Source organism: Galleria mellonella, unplaced genomic scaffold, assembly GCF_026898425.1.
Source record: "Galleria mellonella isolate WM207_F2 unplaced genomic scaffold, CSIRO_AGI_GalMel_v1 utg28, whole genome shotgun sequence".
Taxonomy (NCBI): Eukaryota; Metazoa; Arthropoda; class Insecta; order Lepidoptera; family Pyralidae; genus Galleria; species Galleria mellonella.
In genome coordinates, this window is record NW_026442064.1 from 4745590 (window position 1) to 4758567 (window position 12978).

General features: G+C 36.0%; 1 protein-coding gene across 1 annotated transcript in view; it reads left to right on the forward strand.

Annotated features, from left to right (window-relative positions):
• The first annotated feature begins 2437 nt into the window (after window positions 1–2437).
• LOC113518865 (dynein axonemal heavy chain 5) overlaps window positions 2438–12978 on the forward strand; it is an 88203-nt gene continuing 77662 nt past the window's right edge. Inside the window, exon 1 of the mRNA XM_052895472.1 lies at window positions 2438–2818. Coding sequence (XP_052751432.1) covers window positions 2699–2818 — 120 coding nt within the window. The 5' untranslated portion in view covers window positions 2438–2698. The remainder of the gene's footprint in view (window positions 2819–12978) is intronic.

Here is a 12978-nt window from a genome sequence, read left to right on the forward strand (position 1 = left end):
TGTGAAGGATTTAAAAAAGCAGAACGGTGAAGTGAAATAGAGAGAGCAAGAGAGTTGTTAGAGCGAAGGTCGCGCGTGTGAGAATCACAGAAATAGTAGAAGCTACATTTCAAGTATTCCAATAATACGGGATTAGTGAGAATAGAGAAAACGATTCACTTTCTCCTCCTCGAGATACTTTTTTTTTATACCACTGAGGTGGCAAACAAGCATACGGCCCACCTGATAAGTGGTTATCGTAGCCTATGAACACCCGCAATACCAGAGGCATTACGCGTGCGTTGCCGACCCTGAAGAAACCTCTTTACCCCTCCTTTGAAGAACCCCATGGTGTAGTCTCTTGCGAAAACCTCGGCAGGAAGCTCATTCCACAACCTGAGTGTTCGTGGGAGGAAACATCTCCGAATCCGCGCAGTACGCGACCATTGAGGCTGTAGGACATGAGGATGAACTCCCTGTCGATGGCGAGCCGTACAATGGTAGAAAGTAGCTATTATCAATCTATGCCTAGTATAAATAAATTAAAAAAAAAACACGTTTTCAAGTTTTTCTAGTTCTTCCACGATGAAATTACTGTATAAGTAAGCTCAAAAGAAATCTAGGGTAAAAAATGACATTCTTAGTACACTTTTTAATAAATGTTTTTTTTTTATTTTACGACGGATTAATAGGTAAAAGGTATAAATTACTCGATATGTAATCGACCCGACAATACAGTCGTTAGCCTGTATAAATTCTAATTTCTTTTTCTTTCCTAAAAATCCTCAATCGGATTAATTTGTACGAACTTAAAAAAAGGAATTTGTGTAATCAATTCAGATATTTTTTTCTAACGCGCTCATCAACGAATGCTTACAATTTAATTTTTATTTGTACATTAATTTGATTGAGTTAAAAAGATAAACATAAAATGAACATGCCTATGATGCTAATCTTCGTAAGCTGTAGGTATGCTCGAAAATCCCTCGTTTAACTCGAGAGGAGCTTTAATATTAGCACTGGCATTAAATGCGGATAAATAAGTTAATAATGTATTTAATGGAGATTTATTTTCTTTGCACGTTACAACACAAGTACTTCGTGTTATAAATAAATACCTGTTATTCATAGTCTTATATTTATTGACATTAATTTTTATATTAGCTGTTAACTGTCCAGTACTGAACAAACCTTCCTCCATAAGGAGGGGTTTTGTCAGTAGTTGCCACATTTAGCAGGCTTGTTGGCAACTGCAGTTATCCTTTGGTGATGTTTTAAGAGGGACATTGCTGCCCACCCATTAACCATAAAGTTCCCTTAGTCGCCTCTTACGACATTTATGAAAAATAAAGGGCCTATTCAGTGCTGGGACACATACATTGTAAATTTATAGTAGCAATGATATATTAAAACACTATTTTTTTAAATAAATGCAACATTTTTGAACAAAATGCAAAATTTAAAGGATATATAATTTATTTGGCGTCGTAAAATAATTTTTTATTCATAAATAGGTATATATCATATTGTATTTTACTTTAATTATTTTAGATTTTATTAAAACAGTTTGTTTTAAAGGTAAACTTGCACTGCCTGGATCGGATTGCGCCTATTGATATGACTTAAAGAAAGTTTATCAACTTATCCGCTATATTTAATTTTACCTTTATTTCTAATCTCCAAATCTCGTATATTTAAATAATAATCCATAAGATTTGTAATAAGTACACCAGACCTTAAAAAAATTTAGTTTAAAAATGTAAATGACATGGTAGTATCTATCGTGCAAGCGATACCGCCTAGCTCATACTTAAATATATTTGCACAGAAAACTTTACAAAGAATACACATCAACCAAATATCAGTCCAAATTTGCATATTAAAACTACATACGTTCGGTCTAGGTAAAACGTAAATGGTTACACGCTACATCCATCAACTTAGGATGTAAATAAAAATGTTATCATTTATTTATTTTTTGTCAGGGAATCTATCGGATGACTTTTATCAGTGTTTTGTTCTTCAGAGGGCAAAGCAATAAACTGAGTTGTGACCATTCTGTGTTACTATGCCACACTTACGAAATGAAAAATTATCTTATTTCTTTTATGTATTTTCCTTTTTTTTGTATATGTATTTTTTTTTGCGTAAGTATCTACATCTGTTGTTATTTGTGTGCTATAAGTGATGAAAACAACTTATATATCTAACTATAAAAAAATCAGTAAATTAATAACCTTGGCTAAGTTTGGAACGAATAGAAAAGTTCTCTGTTAAGAATGATAAATTCCGTTAATGACTATATGAACACGTACCACTCGCGGTCCCGACACGTGCTAACACCTCGACTTGTTTTATCAATAATTTTACACGTTGCACGTTAGCTGCCAACGAAAGTGGGCACAAAATATAATTCATACCATATTCTTATATCTTTGAAATGGTGAGCGTGTGAACAAGTTCGCAAAACTTCCAAACTTGAATATAGAACACGTGATAACATATGTGTAAATGAAATTCGAAATTTAAATATAGAAAAAATAGCCAATCGTACCAATTTCAACTTTTTAAATAATAGAAAAAGTAAAATTATCACGCGTACTGGCAGCATGTCAATTTATAAATTAAAAAATGATTATTAATTATAAATATTAATTTTGTGTACGTAGAATAATGAGTTTATGTTAAATACAATAACAGAAAGTGATTATATTTGACAATGGATAAGTTAAGTGCTAAAGAAAAAGCAGAGGCCCGCGAAAATTTTGAAAATCAGCTACGTTTTGCGTTTGTGAAATATGACAATAATACTACAGAGGACGATGAAGAGAATACTGAGGTATAGTATAGTGGCACACTGGTTGTGAAATGTCATTTTATAGGATACAGATAGTGGGCATGTATTAATGAAGTCTTATTTTCTGTATGGCACCTGCTTTAGTAAGGAAATACTTCAAAAAATTGCATTTGTTTTTAATTAGATTTGAATTTCGATTGACGTATAACCTTACTGTACCTAAAAATTATTACTTGTAATTAGTGACTTATCAAATCTTTATATGTATTATATTATCAAAAAATAACTTTCAGGATTTTATTAAATATATGAAAAAAAATATAGGTCAGCCGACCATTTTTATAAGCATTTTTCAAAATGAATTAATATATCCAATATCTTGGTTTTTTTTTGACACTATGTTGTATTTAAATGTTAGCACTCTATTGCCAATCATGCTAATTTACTCTATGTATCTAATTTTATTTAACAGTAACATAATAGAAACGCAATGTATCGAACTACAAAACACATAAACAAGGTACACCAAAGCAAAATAAGTTAATTTCTTTAAATTCAAATAATAATAATAAAAATTCTACTCTTCATTGCTTTAATCAGTCAAAACCTCTATAGGGCTATCATTGGACTATTCATAACATACATTTAATATTATTATACCTATAAGACTATTTATATTTAAAACCGTTATTAAAAACATTTATTTAACAAAGATTATTACACACTAAACAATCTCTTGAATGACAAGAGTAAATGTACATTAAGTTATATATATATATATATATATATATATATATATATATATATATATATATATATATATTATTAAGATGTGATTAACGGACGAACAGACAAAGTTATAATAAGGTTTCATGACACGTGAGTCAGTTCTGTCAACGCAGCCATTTAAGCAAACTTAAGTAACAAACATCTTGATAGACTATCACATTTTTTATAATACAGGAGCCATACAAGCGTGTAGCTTACCAGATGGTAAGTAAATAGCGCTGCCCAAAACAACGCAGGCAAATTACAGATTTATTGTTGGCCTTTTAAGAAGGTGCGTTATGCTCTTCTCTTGAATGTTTCAATGTCTTATCTGTTCCGAAATATTGCTGTTAATTTATTGTTTATTTATATGAAGCTTCTGCAGTTGTGATGAAACATAATTCCAATACAAGTTTCTGTTTGTAAATAGCTATCACTTTAAAACTATTCGAAACAATTAGAAAGTCAAGTTTCCCAAACAAATACTTGAAAGGACGAACCTTTGTAGGTAAGTTATTGTTTATGCAGGAAAAGTTGTACGGGTTTGATCAAATTATGTTATAACTGTATTCTATTAAGATTTTTTTTTTTTTTTTTTTTACAACACAGGGGGCAAACGAGCATGCGGCTCACCTGATGGTAAGTGACTACCGCCGCCCATGATCACCCACAACACCAGCGGCATTGCAGGTATGCTGCCGGCCTTTTAAAAAGGAATATACTCTTTTCTTGAAGGTTATGTTGTCGTATCGGTTCGGAAATACTGCTGCTGGAAGTTGATTCCAAAGAATGGTTGTGCGTGGAAGAAAGTGCCTTGAAAAACGCACGGTGGAAGACCGCCACTCGTCCAGATGATTGGGATGAAACTTTAGTTTGTGGCGGGTTGTACGGTGGTGAAAATCAGCAGCAGGTATCAATCCGAACAATTCCTCAGAACACTCCCCATGATAAATTCGGTAGAAGATGCACAGAGACGCAACATCTCTGCGCAGTTTCAATGGGTCAAGTCGGACAGTAAGGCGTTGACTATCGATAATTCGAGCCGCCCGACTTTGAATGCGGTCTAACGGAAGGAGTTGGTACTGTGGCGCTCCTGCCCACAGGTGAGAACAGTATTCCATATGCGGCCTGACTTGGGCTTTATATAATTTCAGGCGGTGTTCTGGCATGAAATATCGTCTCACCCTATTGAGCACTCCTAACTTTTTGGAAGCTATCTTAGCCTTCTCCTCCAGATGACCGCAAAACTGGACGTCGCAAGATATATCAACGCCCAGAATTCCTAGACTTGACTTTTTATCAAGGGAAGTGCCCTGAAAGTGAGGAGATACGACAAACGGCGTCTTTTTTGCGGTAAACGCGCAGACTTGTGTCTTTTTGGGGTTAAATTGGACAAGATTTTGTTCACCCCAGATCGAAACTTGATGGAGTGAAGTTTCGATTTCAGACACAAGTCTATTCCGGCACTCATCGGTATGTGCCCGCGAGATCTTTGCATGACCGGTATATAATGTATCTCCTGTACTGTCGTCCGCATAGCAATGAATATTACTTATCTGTAACATATCATTGATATGCAGAAGAAACAGAGTCGGAGATAGTACACAGCCTTGCGGGACACCAGCATTCAAAGGTTTTAAATCAGAGCATGCACCGTCGACTACGACCTTAATGCTACGTTCCTTGAGAAAACTGGCGACCCAAATGCACAGTCTCGCAGGCAACCCAAATGAAGGTAGCTTTGAAAGCAGCGCTCTATGCCACACCCGATCAAAGGCCTTCGCAATATCCAGACTAACTGCTAAGGCCTCTCCCTTACTCTCGATTGCCACTGCCCATCGGTGTGTTAAGTAAGCTAAAAGATCACCGGCCGAACGTCCCTGTCGAAAGCCATACTGGCGATCACAGATCAGCCGGTGCTCTTCTAGGTACCGGAGCAGTTGACGGTTAATGATGGATTCCATAACCTTCGAGAATAAGGAAGTGATAGCTATGGGCCTATAGTTAGCTGGATCTGAGCGATCTCCTTTTAGGGATCGGATGCACCAGAGCAGTCTTCCAAAACTTTGGGACTATGCCCGATGAGTAGCTAAGCCGAAAAAGACGCGTAAGAACCGGAGCCAACTCTGGTGCGCACGTCCTAAGCACAATTGGAGGAATACCATCAGGCCCACTCGACTTATGGATTTCGAGAGAGAAAAGTGCTCTACGCACTGAGCTATGCGTGAATTTAATGTCAGGCATAGAGCTCCTACAACACGTGATGGTCGGTGGTGGTTTCTCCCCGTCATCCAATGTCGAGTTTGACGCAAAGATGGATCCAAGAAGATCGGCCTTTTCTTTAGCGTTCTGGGCCAACGAGTCATCCTCCCTGCGCAAAGGTGGAAAAGATGACTTACAGAAATTCCCTTGTGCAGCTTTGGCAAGAGACCAGAAAGCTCGAGTCCCAGAGGGCAAACTAGCCAGTCTCTTGCCAATTCTACTAATATGCTCTGACTTCGCTGTGGCTATAACTCTTTTGAAAGACCTAGAGGCAGAGTTATACTTCTTTTTAAGAGCACTGGTGTTAGGATCTCGCGACGCCACACCTTTAGCCCAGGTTAGGAAGCACTCCTGTTTCAGACGAGATGCTGTTCTACAGGAGGCTCCATACCAGGGCTGGGATTTCCCGCCGACGGGCACCACAGAGTTAGGAATAAATAATTCCATTCCCTGAAGCACCACATCAGCAATGGAATCGGCAATGGCGTCGGGATCATCCAGTGTGAAGCAAACCTGCCTCCATGGGTAAGATGCGAAAAAAATCCGCATCTCATCCCAATCCGCCGACCTGTAGTGCCAAATGCGACGTCTACCCGTAGAACGAGGTGAAGTCGGACTCGTAAGAGGCACTTCGCTCCGCACCAAACAGTGATCCGACGATCCAAGCGGGGCTTCGACGGAGATCACATAGTTGTCTGGGTGGGTGGTCAGCAGAAGGTCCAGCAGTGAAGGTGAATGATCCAACACATCAGGGATTCGCGTAGGCGAGGAAACAAGCTGTGTCAGACCATAAGCCAAAGCAAAGTCATGAACAGATCTTCCCGCATAGTCGGTTGTACGCGAACCAAGCCATTCGGCATGGTGGGCATTAAAGTCGCCAACAATCACGACTTCAGCGGAAGGAATCTGCTCAAGCAGGGAATCTGTAGCCATTTGGACGTGCTCAATTAGTTGGTCGGTTTCAGTGTTACCGCTGTGGGACCTGTATAGGCACGCATAGATGCGGGGATGGTCATTGCAATCTACGCGCAGCCATAGAATGGACAGGTCCGTACCTTCAAGAGTCCCAAGGCGTCGACAGCAGATATCCTCTCTGACATACGCACATACACCGGCACGCGAAACAAAACAATGTTCAAGCTTATACCCCGGGTAGGTCAGGTATGATGTTTCGTTAGGAGGGGATATCTGTGTCTCCGTGAGGAAGAGCAATGCCGGCCGCGCCGTTTCTAGGTGGTGGTGGACAGCGTTCAGGTTTGAATGAATTCCCCTAATATTACAGAGGCTCACATTGAGCAAAGGGGATGCCGCAGAAGTCTTGCTCTGTTTGCCCTTGGTCCCATAGAGCGGAATTTTGCCCCCCCCAGAATACGCAGGGCAGCCCGAGCGTGGTTGCTCGAGGGAGGATTCTCCAGCAACATGGCTGCTGGTACCTCCCTGGGGTACGTTATTTTTTTTAAATTCCACTGCCATGGTATTGAAAGATGGGGGGACGGAGTTGGGGGAGGATTTTAGGATAAGGAAGGGGATGGGTATAGGATGGGCCTCCGGACTCCCTCACTCACCATACGGAATGTGGTCGCACTAAAAGTGCGGCCACTTAGCGTCGGTATTCTGTGAGGGTGTGGTACTTCCCCGGTCGAGCCGGCCCATTCATGCTGCAATACCATATGGTATTACAGCGTGGCTCTACCACCTACAAAAGATTATTATTAGAATTTACTCTTGTATACAAACTAAGTTATCTTACGAACAATAATAACAAGTACAAGTTGCTCTGCAAGATAAAAAAGCAAATGACCTGTCAAAGATAAATAATTTTTAAAAATAATATAAGCGGCCAGTCTTATTCGGGTTGATGTAATTCAAATCTGTTGAGGGATATCGAAGTTATGGTAGAATAAACAAAAAAAAAACATATATAAATATAGGAAAAAGATCATACATGGCCACAAACCTTTGCACAATAAATCAGCAATTTAAAAAAACTTTTAATTGTCAAAAAAAAATTTTTTTTTTGTAATATCGCAGTAATATATTAGAAGTTCAATTAGTATTAATAATTAGTCGCTCGCAAGACTCCATCCATCAAATAAATATTACATCCTTTTTTGGGAAGTAATATTACATATAGTAAATATTCAAATTTCCCCAAATCCATTTCACTTTCTCCAAGATTTTATACAAAATAGACATCAAAAGTTATTGTTATTGATACTGCTGTTGTTATTATTATTACTGCAAGTCGTAATTTTGTTATTTTGGGCTATAAGTTATAGTTAAAATTGGACTGCAAAACTAAAACTGATCCGGTAAATAGCCGTAAGGGGCAAAACAAAGATTTCTGAGTTAGCAAGTTAAAAGCTTTAAATGTTATCATACAATTAACATATCTTAAGTTTTAGGGTATCGGTCAAGCGCATTCAGTGTCTATCGTCTTGTTCACTCGCGGAACATTGAAAAACAGTGACTTGTAAAGCAGTGATTCTCAAAGTGGTTTCTGTTCAAAAGTCACCAAAGTTCCGCGAAATTACATACACAGTGAACCAATTTATATATTTATATTTAAAAAGTATGTCACTTTTAAAATACACACGAGTTTTTCTAATAAAAGCTTTAGTTTTTATTTAAGTTAGTGTCTTTGATTTGTAATCATTTGATATTAAGTTTCATAAAATAAAAGGTATTTGCTGGACGTTCGTTTATTTTAAAAGTTAAAGAACAATAACTACTACAGTAACAAGAACTACCGTAAAGTTGATACAAATCAGGTGATCTTACTTACACGCTATTTTAATAATTTTTAAAAGCTTAAAGTAACTTCAAACATACTCACTTGCAAAGCTGCTATCCGGCTACTAAATGCTTCTATTTAAAACTAGAATTCTCATGACTCCATTACATTGTATTAAATGCGACATCGAGATTACTATCAATTGCTATTCTCATTTCTGTTCTCAATAAAAAGAGTTAACTTTCATTGCGGCCACGCAATAGTAATTTGTTTGTAAGTAAATTACCCTATTTTATGTAAAGCTGCCATCGAACATGTCATGGCATGGAATTGACACGAATGAGTTGACTGGCTGGAGAAAAAACATTTCGTTACCAACCCCCGGAACATACGGAAATGGGATAGCGCCTTATATGTTTGTGTCTGCCTTATGTTTTTAATTAATCCAACATTTCGTATGTGCACTTTGTTTACGATCTGTGATTTATGTGCGTGCACTTTTATTTTAATCTGTAATTTACAATTGTTTGATTTTTAAATTTTTGGTACGGATCAGTTGTTAAATCTACCAAGATGAATCCAGAAATGAAGGTAGGTATCTGTATATTTAAAATGTTTTTTATTGAGTATTTTATAAGACCTTCCTGAACGGTCCCAATACAATTAATGTTCTATTCTTTGACAATAACAATCAATAATTAATCGTGCGAGTTTTACGAATTTTTTAATATTTTCCGCTCTATCTGTGTGTTCTGTTTCCTTAACAATTTTATTCTATTTAATTTTGTTTTAAATTTCCAAAAAAAAAAGAAAGAGAACAAGGAAGAATATAAATAAACTGTATTATCATATCTTATTATCGTGCTTTAAAAAAGGATGATATAACTATACTCTACCCGCGAATTCTATCGCGTAATTGGTCATTGACCGGGATAAAAGTAGCCTATATCCTTCTTCATCGCATACAATACACGTATACCAAATGTCATAGTGATCGGTTAAAGTGCTATGAGTTAACAAATAAACAAACTCACTTTCGCATAATTAATACAAAAATTGTGAATGTTGATTTCGAGATGAGCGTCAATGGAATGGTAGCTACACCGGTAAGAGTACTGGAATAGACGTTATGGGTTCAAAGCCTGCCTACTTTGAACTCTTTCAGTCATATAATAGTTATTGGGAATATGAGGGACCAGAGGTAGACTTTGTCAAAATTCGTTTGTTTGGGCACCTCTGTCCCATTCGTGTTTCTACCGTTGTGTTTGCATTGCTGTGTTTCGGTGTGAAGGGTGGGATATGGCAGTGAATTTACAGGGTACAGAGGAATAACATCTGAGTCCTCAGCAATGGCAACGCATGGGAGATATCATGAGCGAAACAGTATATTCTGTTATGTCCATGTTACTGCTCATGTTTATAGGCGACAGCTACCACTTTCCATCAGGTAAGGCGTCAGCTTGTTTGCCATTCTAAGTTGCATAAAAAAATATGATTTTCATATTTCAATAATATCTACCTAATGCAAAATTTTAGTTATTTGTTTACATTATACTTAGCTGTAATGATAATAAGACATGTTGATTTATCAAAAAAAGGGAAGATCTTTTCTGTATTGGCAAAGTGCATCTAATGTGTTACAGACATTCGTAGACTATTATAATCGCATATTATTTATTACATGGGCCGAATGCTTGTTTACCACCTCAGTAGCCTAAAAAGGCTATTTATTTCCAAGGACTTCTATTATATTTCCAGATTGATATGGCTAGGTGCTTTGCCTATAAGTATGTTTAATAATAATGCACTAAATAGAGATTTTTCAAATTGTTTATCGACTATTAGACATTATGGCTTCACATTTTGTTGTTCTCTTTTAACTTTTTTGTTTTCATATTGAGATTGTACATTGAGTTTAACTCTTTAAGAAATCAAAGGAAACAGGAAATGTAATAGATTTAAGATAGAATATTAGTACGTATATTTGTAGTGAAAGTATTTTTTTGTTTCGACAGAACATTAACTAAACAAGTTGCTAGGTAACGCACAGATAAAAAAGAGCACTATTATCGTTAGACAAAGATCTCTTCTTAACATAACTAAGGTTTTAAAACTAAAACTTTACCTACAATATAGCATAACAATGTCAGAATAAATGATATATGAAAAATATAATTTGCAACCGAAACCCTATTCAAATACAATACAATATCGAAGCGTGACGATAAAAAAAAAATATATACTCATATTTATAACAAAACTTTTTGATATACGGCTTTCGTGCAAAACGTCACTAATAACGGATGATGTTATCATTCGACATGTGAACATGAAAATTCTTATGTGGAAGCTACGTTCCACCAATAGGATCACGTAAATTTGCGGTTAGTCTTGACATTCCTTTTGCACGCATCCCACGATTTTTTCAACAGTTTCCTTTTAATTTCGTGTTACATTCTACGCCTCGAACACGGTTAGTTTACATACAGTCTCCAAACCTACACCTAGCTTCTTGTGAGGATTTATTTTCTTAACAATCAGTAAGCTAATAGATTCTGTGTGTATTTGTTACTTATGTTTAATAGTTTGTAGGAATGGAATTTTCTGTGCTTGGAAAAGTCATCAGTAACTTTGTAAGTCTGACGACACTGTTTGTATTTGTCCACTCACTTAAATAAGTAGAAAAAAATTATTCTATCAAGTATTTTCTTCGGCTTAAATAATTAATGGTACACCTTTGTAAAAGTAATATGTATTAGATTATAGTATTAAAGATGGATGTGGATAGAATAGCCTATGGAAATTTAACTTAAAGAAAATAATTAAAGTGTAGTGATGATACCATTTGACGTTCCATTGTTTCTGCCTACCCTAATAGGAGACAGGCGTGACAGATATGTATGTATGTAAAATAATGCCGTGTGTGCCCTGGTATAGAATGGACCACCCCTTCTTTTCCCGTGGGTGTCGTAAGAGGCGACAAAGGGAAGGCAAGAGATAGGCAGCAGCGTCCCTCTTAAAATCTCTCTAAAAGACTGACCAAGCCGTCTGCCAAGGGTGGCAACTATTGGCTAAACTTCCCTTATGGGGAAGGCTTATGCCCAGCAGTGGACAATTAACCGTTGAAACAAAAACATGATAATGGAATCAATAGACATACATATCTGTTGCTTCTATTTATATTATAATTTCTTGCTATCATTAATTATTAATACATTTCTTATCATATCCTTCACCCTAATATATTTAATTTCTAGTATTATTAAATCTGTTATATCTACTTACATATGTCTGTATATAAATAAAGCGACTCTAAAAAAAATTAAATTAATATGGAGGAAAAAAAAAACAAAAAAAACATGACCACTTCACATCTTGTTAAATTTATTTTCTTACGTATCTTTCTAGTTATACGTTTATATCCTAATTATATAAAGATGTAAAAACCAAACAGAACACAAAGGAATTATTTTAATTACAAAAAAATACATAACATGAATTTTTTTTATAAAATTTGTGAAATTTACATGAACTCACAAGTATCTTACTGTAGTACTTAAATCACTCGATAAATATTACAAACCTTCTTGTCGGAATATTAAACATACTTATGTACTAAAAAAATTGTTAGATAATGTTAATATTTCTAATATAAGAAAAAAGTAAAATAACTGGCCATTCTCATAAAAAGCTTTTATATCGTCTATATTGCTAAAACTCCTTATTCATCAATATAAGAAGGCATCCAAACAGTTACAACATTACCGGAAAAACACGGATTACAAATGCCAATTTCGCGCTATTAAAACAAATTGCAAAAAACATTTCAAAATCTCCGAATCTAATCGTCGTATGTACAGTACCGCTCTTAAAGGATGGTGTGGTCGGGGCCGGCGTGGTCGGGGATGAGATCTAAAATGAGCGCCGAATCCCGAAATGAGCGCTGAGGTTTCATGTAACACATTTTACCTCGTAAATATTACGAGATGTAAAATTGCCGACATGAAATGGATGTTGACTGTTTTTCGTCGTTTGGCGCCGTCAAAACTAATTTAAAGTCAAAGTCAAATATGATTTTTTGTATGTTTATTTGTACTGGATAAATTCATAACTGATTATAAAATTCTTTCACCTGTAGAAAGCTCGATTCACATGATAACTAATCCTTATCCTGTTAAAAAGTTTCATAATCAAGGTTGATTATATAATTAATCTTGATTGTATATCGATATGCAGCCTTCATAAAAAAAGAAATCTTTAAATTTATTATCTTTAAATTATTCGAACCTGACCTTTAGAAATTACAGTGGGTATTATTCTAACCCCCTTATTTATAACAACGTCAAAGCTCTCATTAATCTATTTTAGCTATTGATTTATTTATCTTCTTCATTTACATTAAATTTTCATTTAATGGGGGGGGGGGTGCCACGCTTAA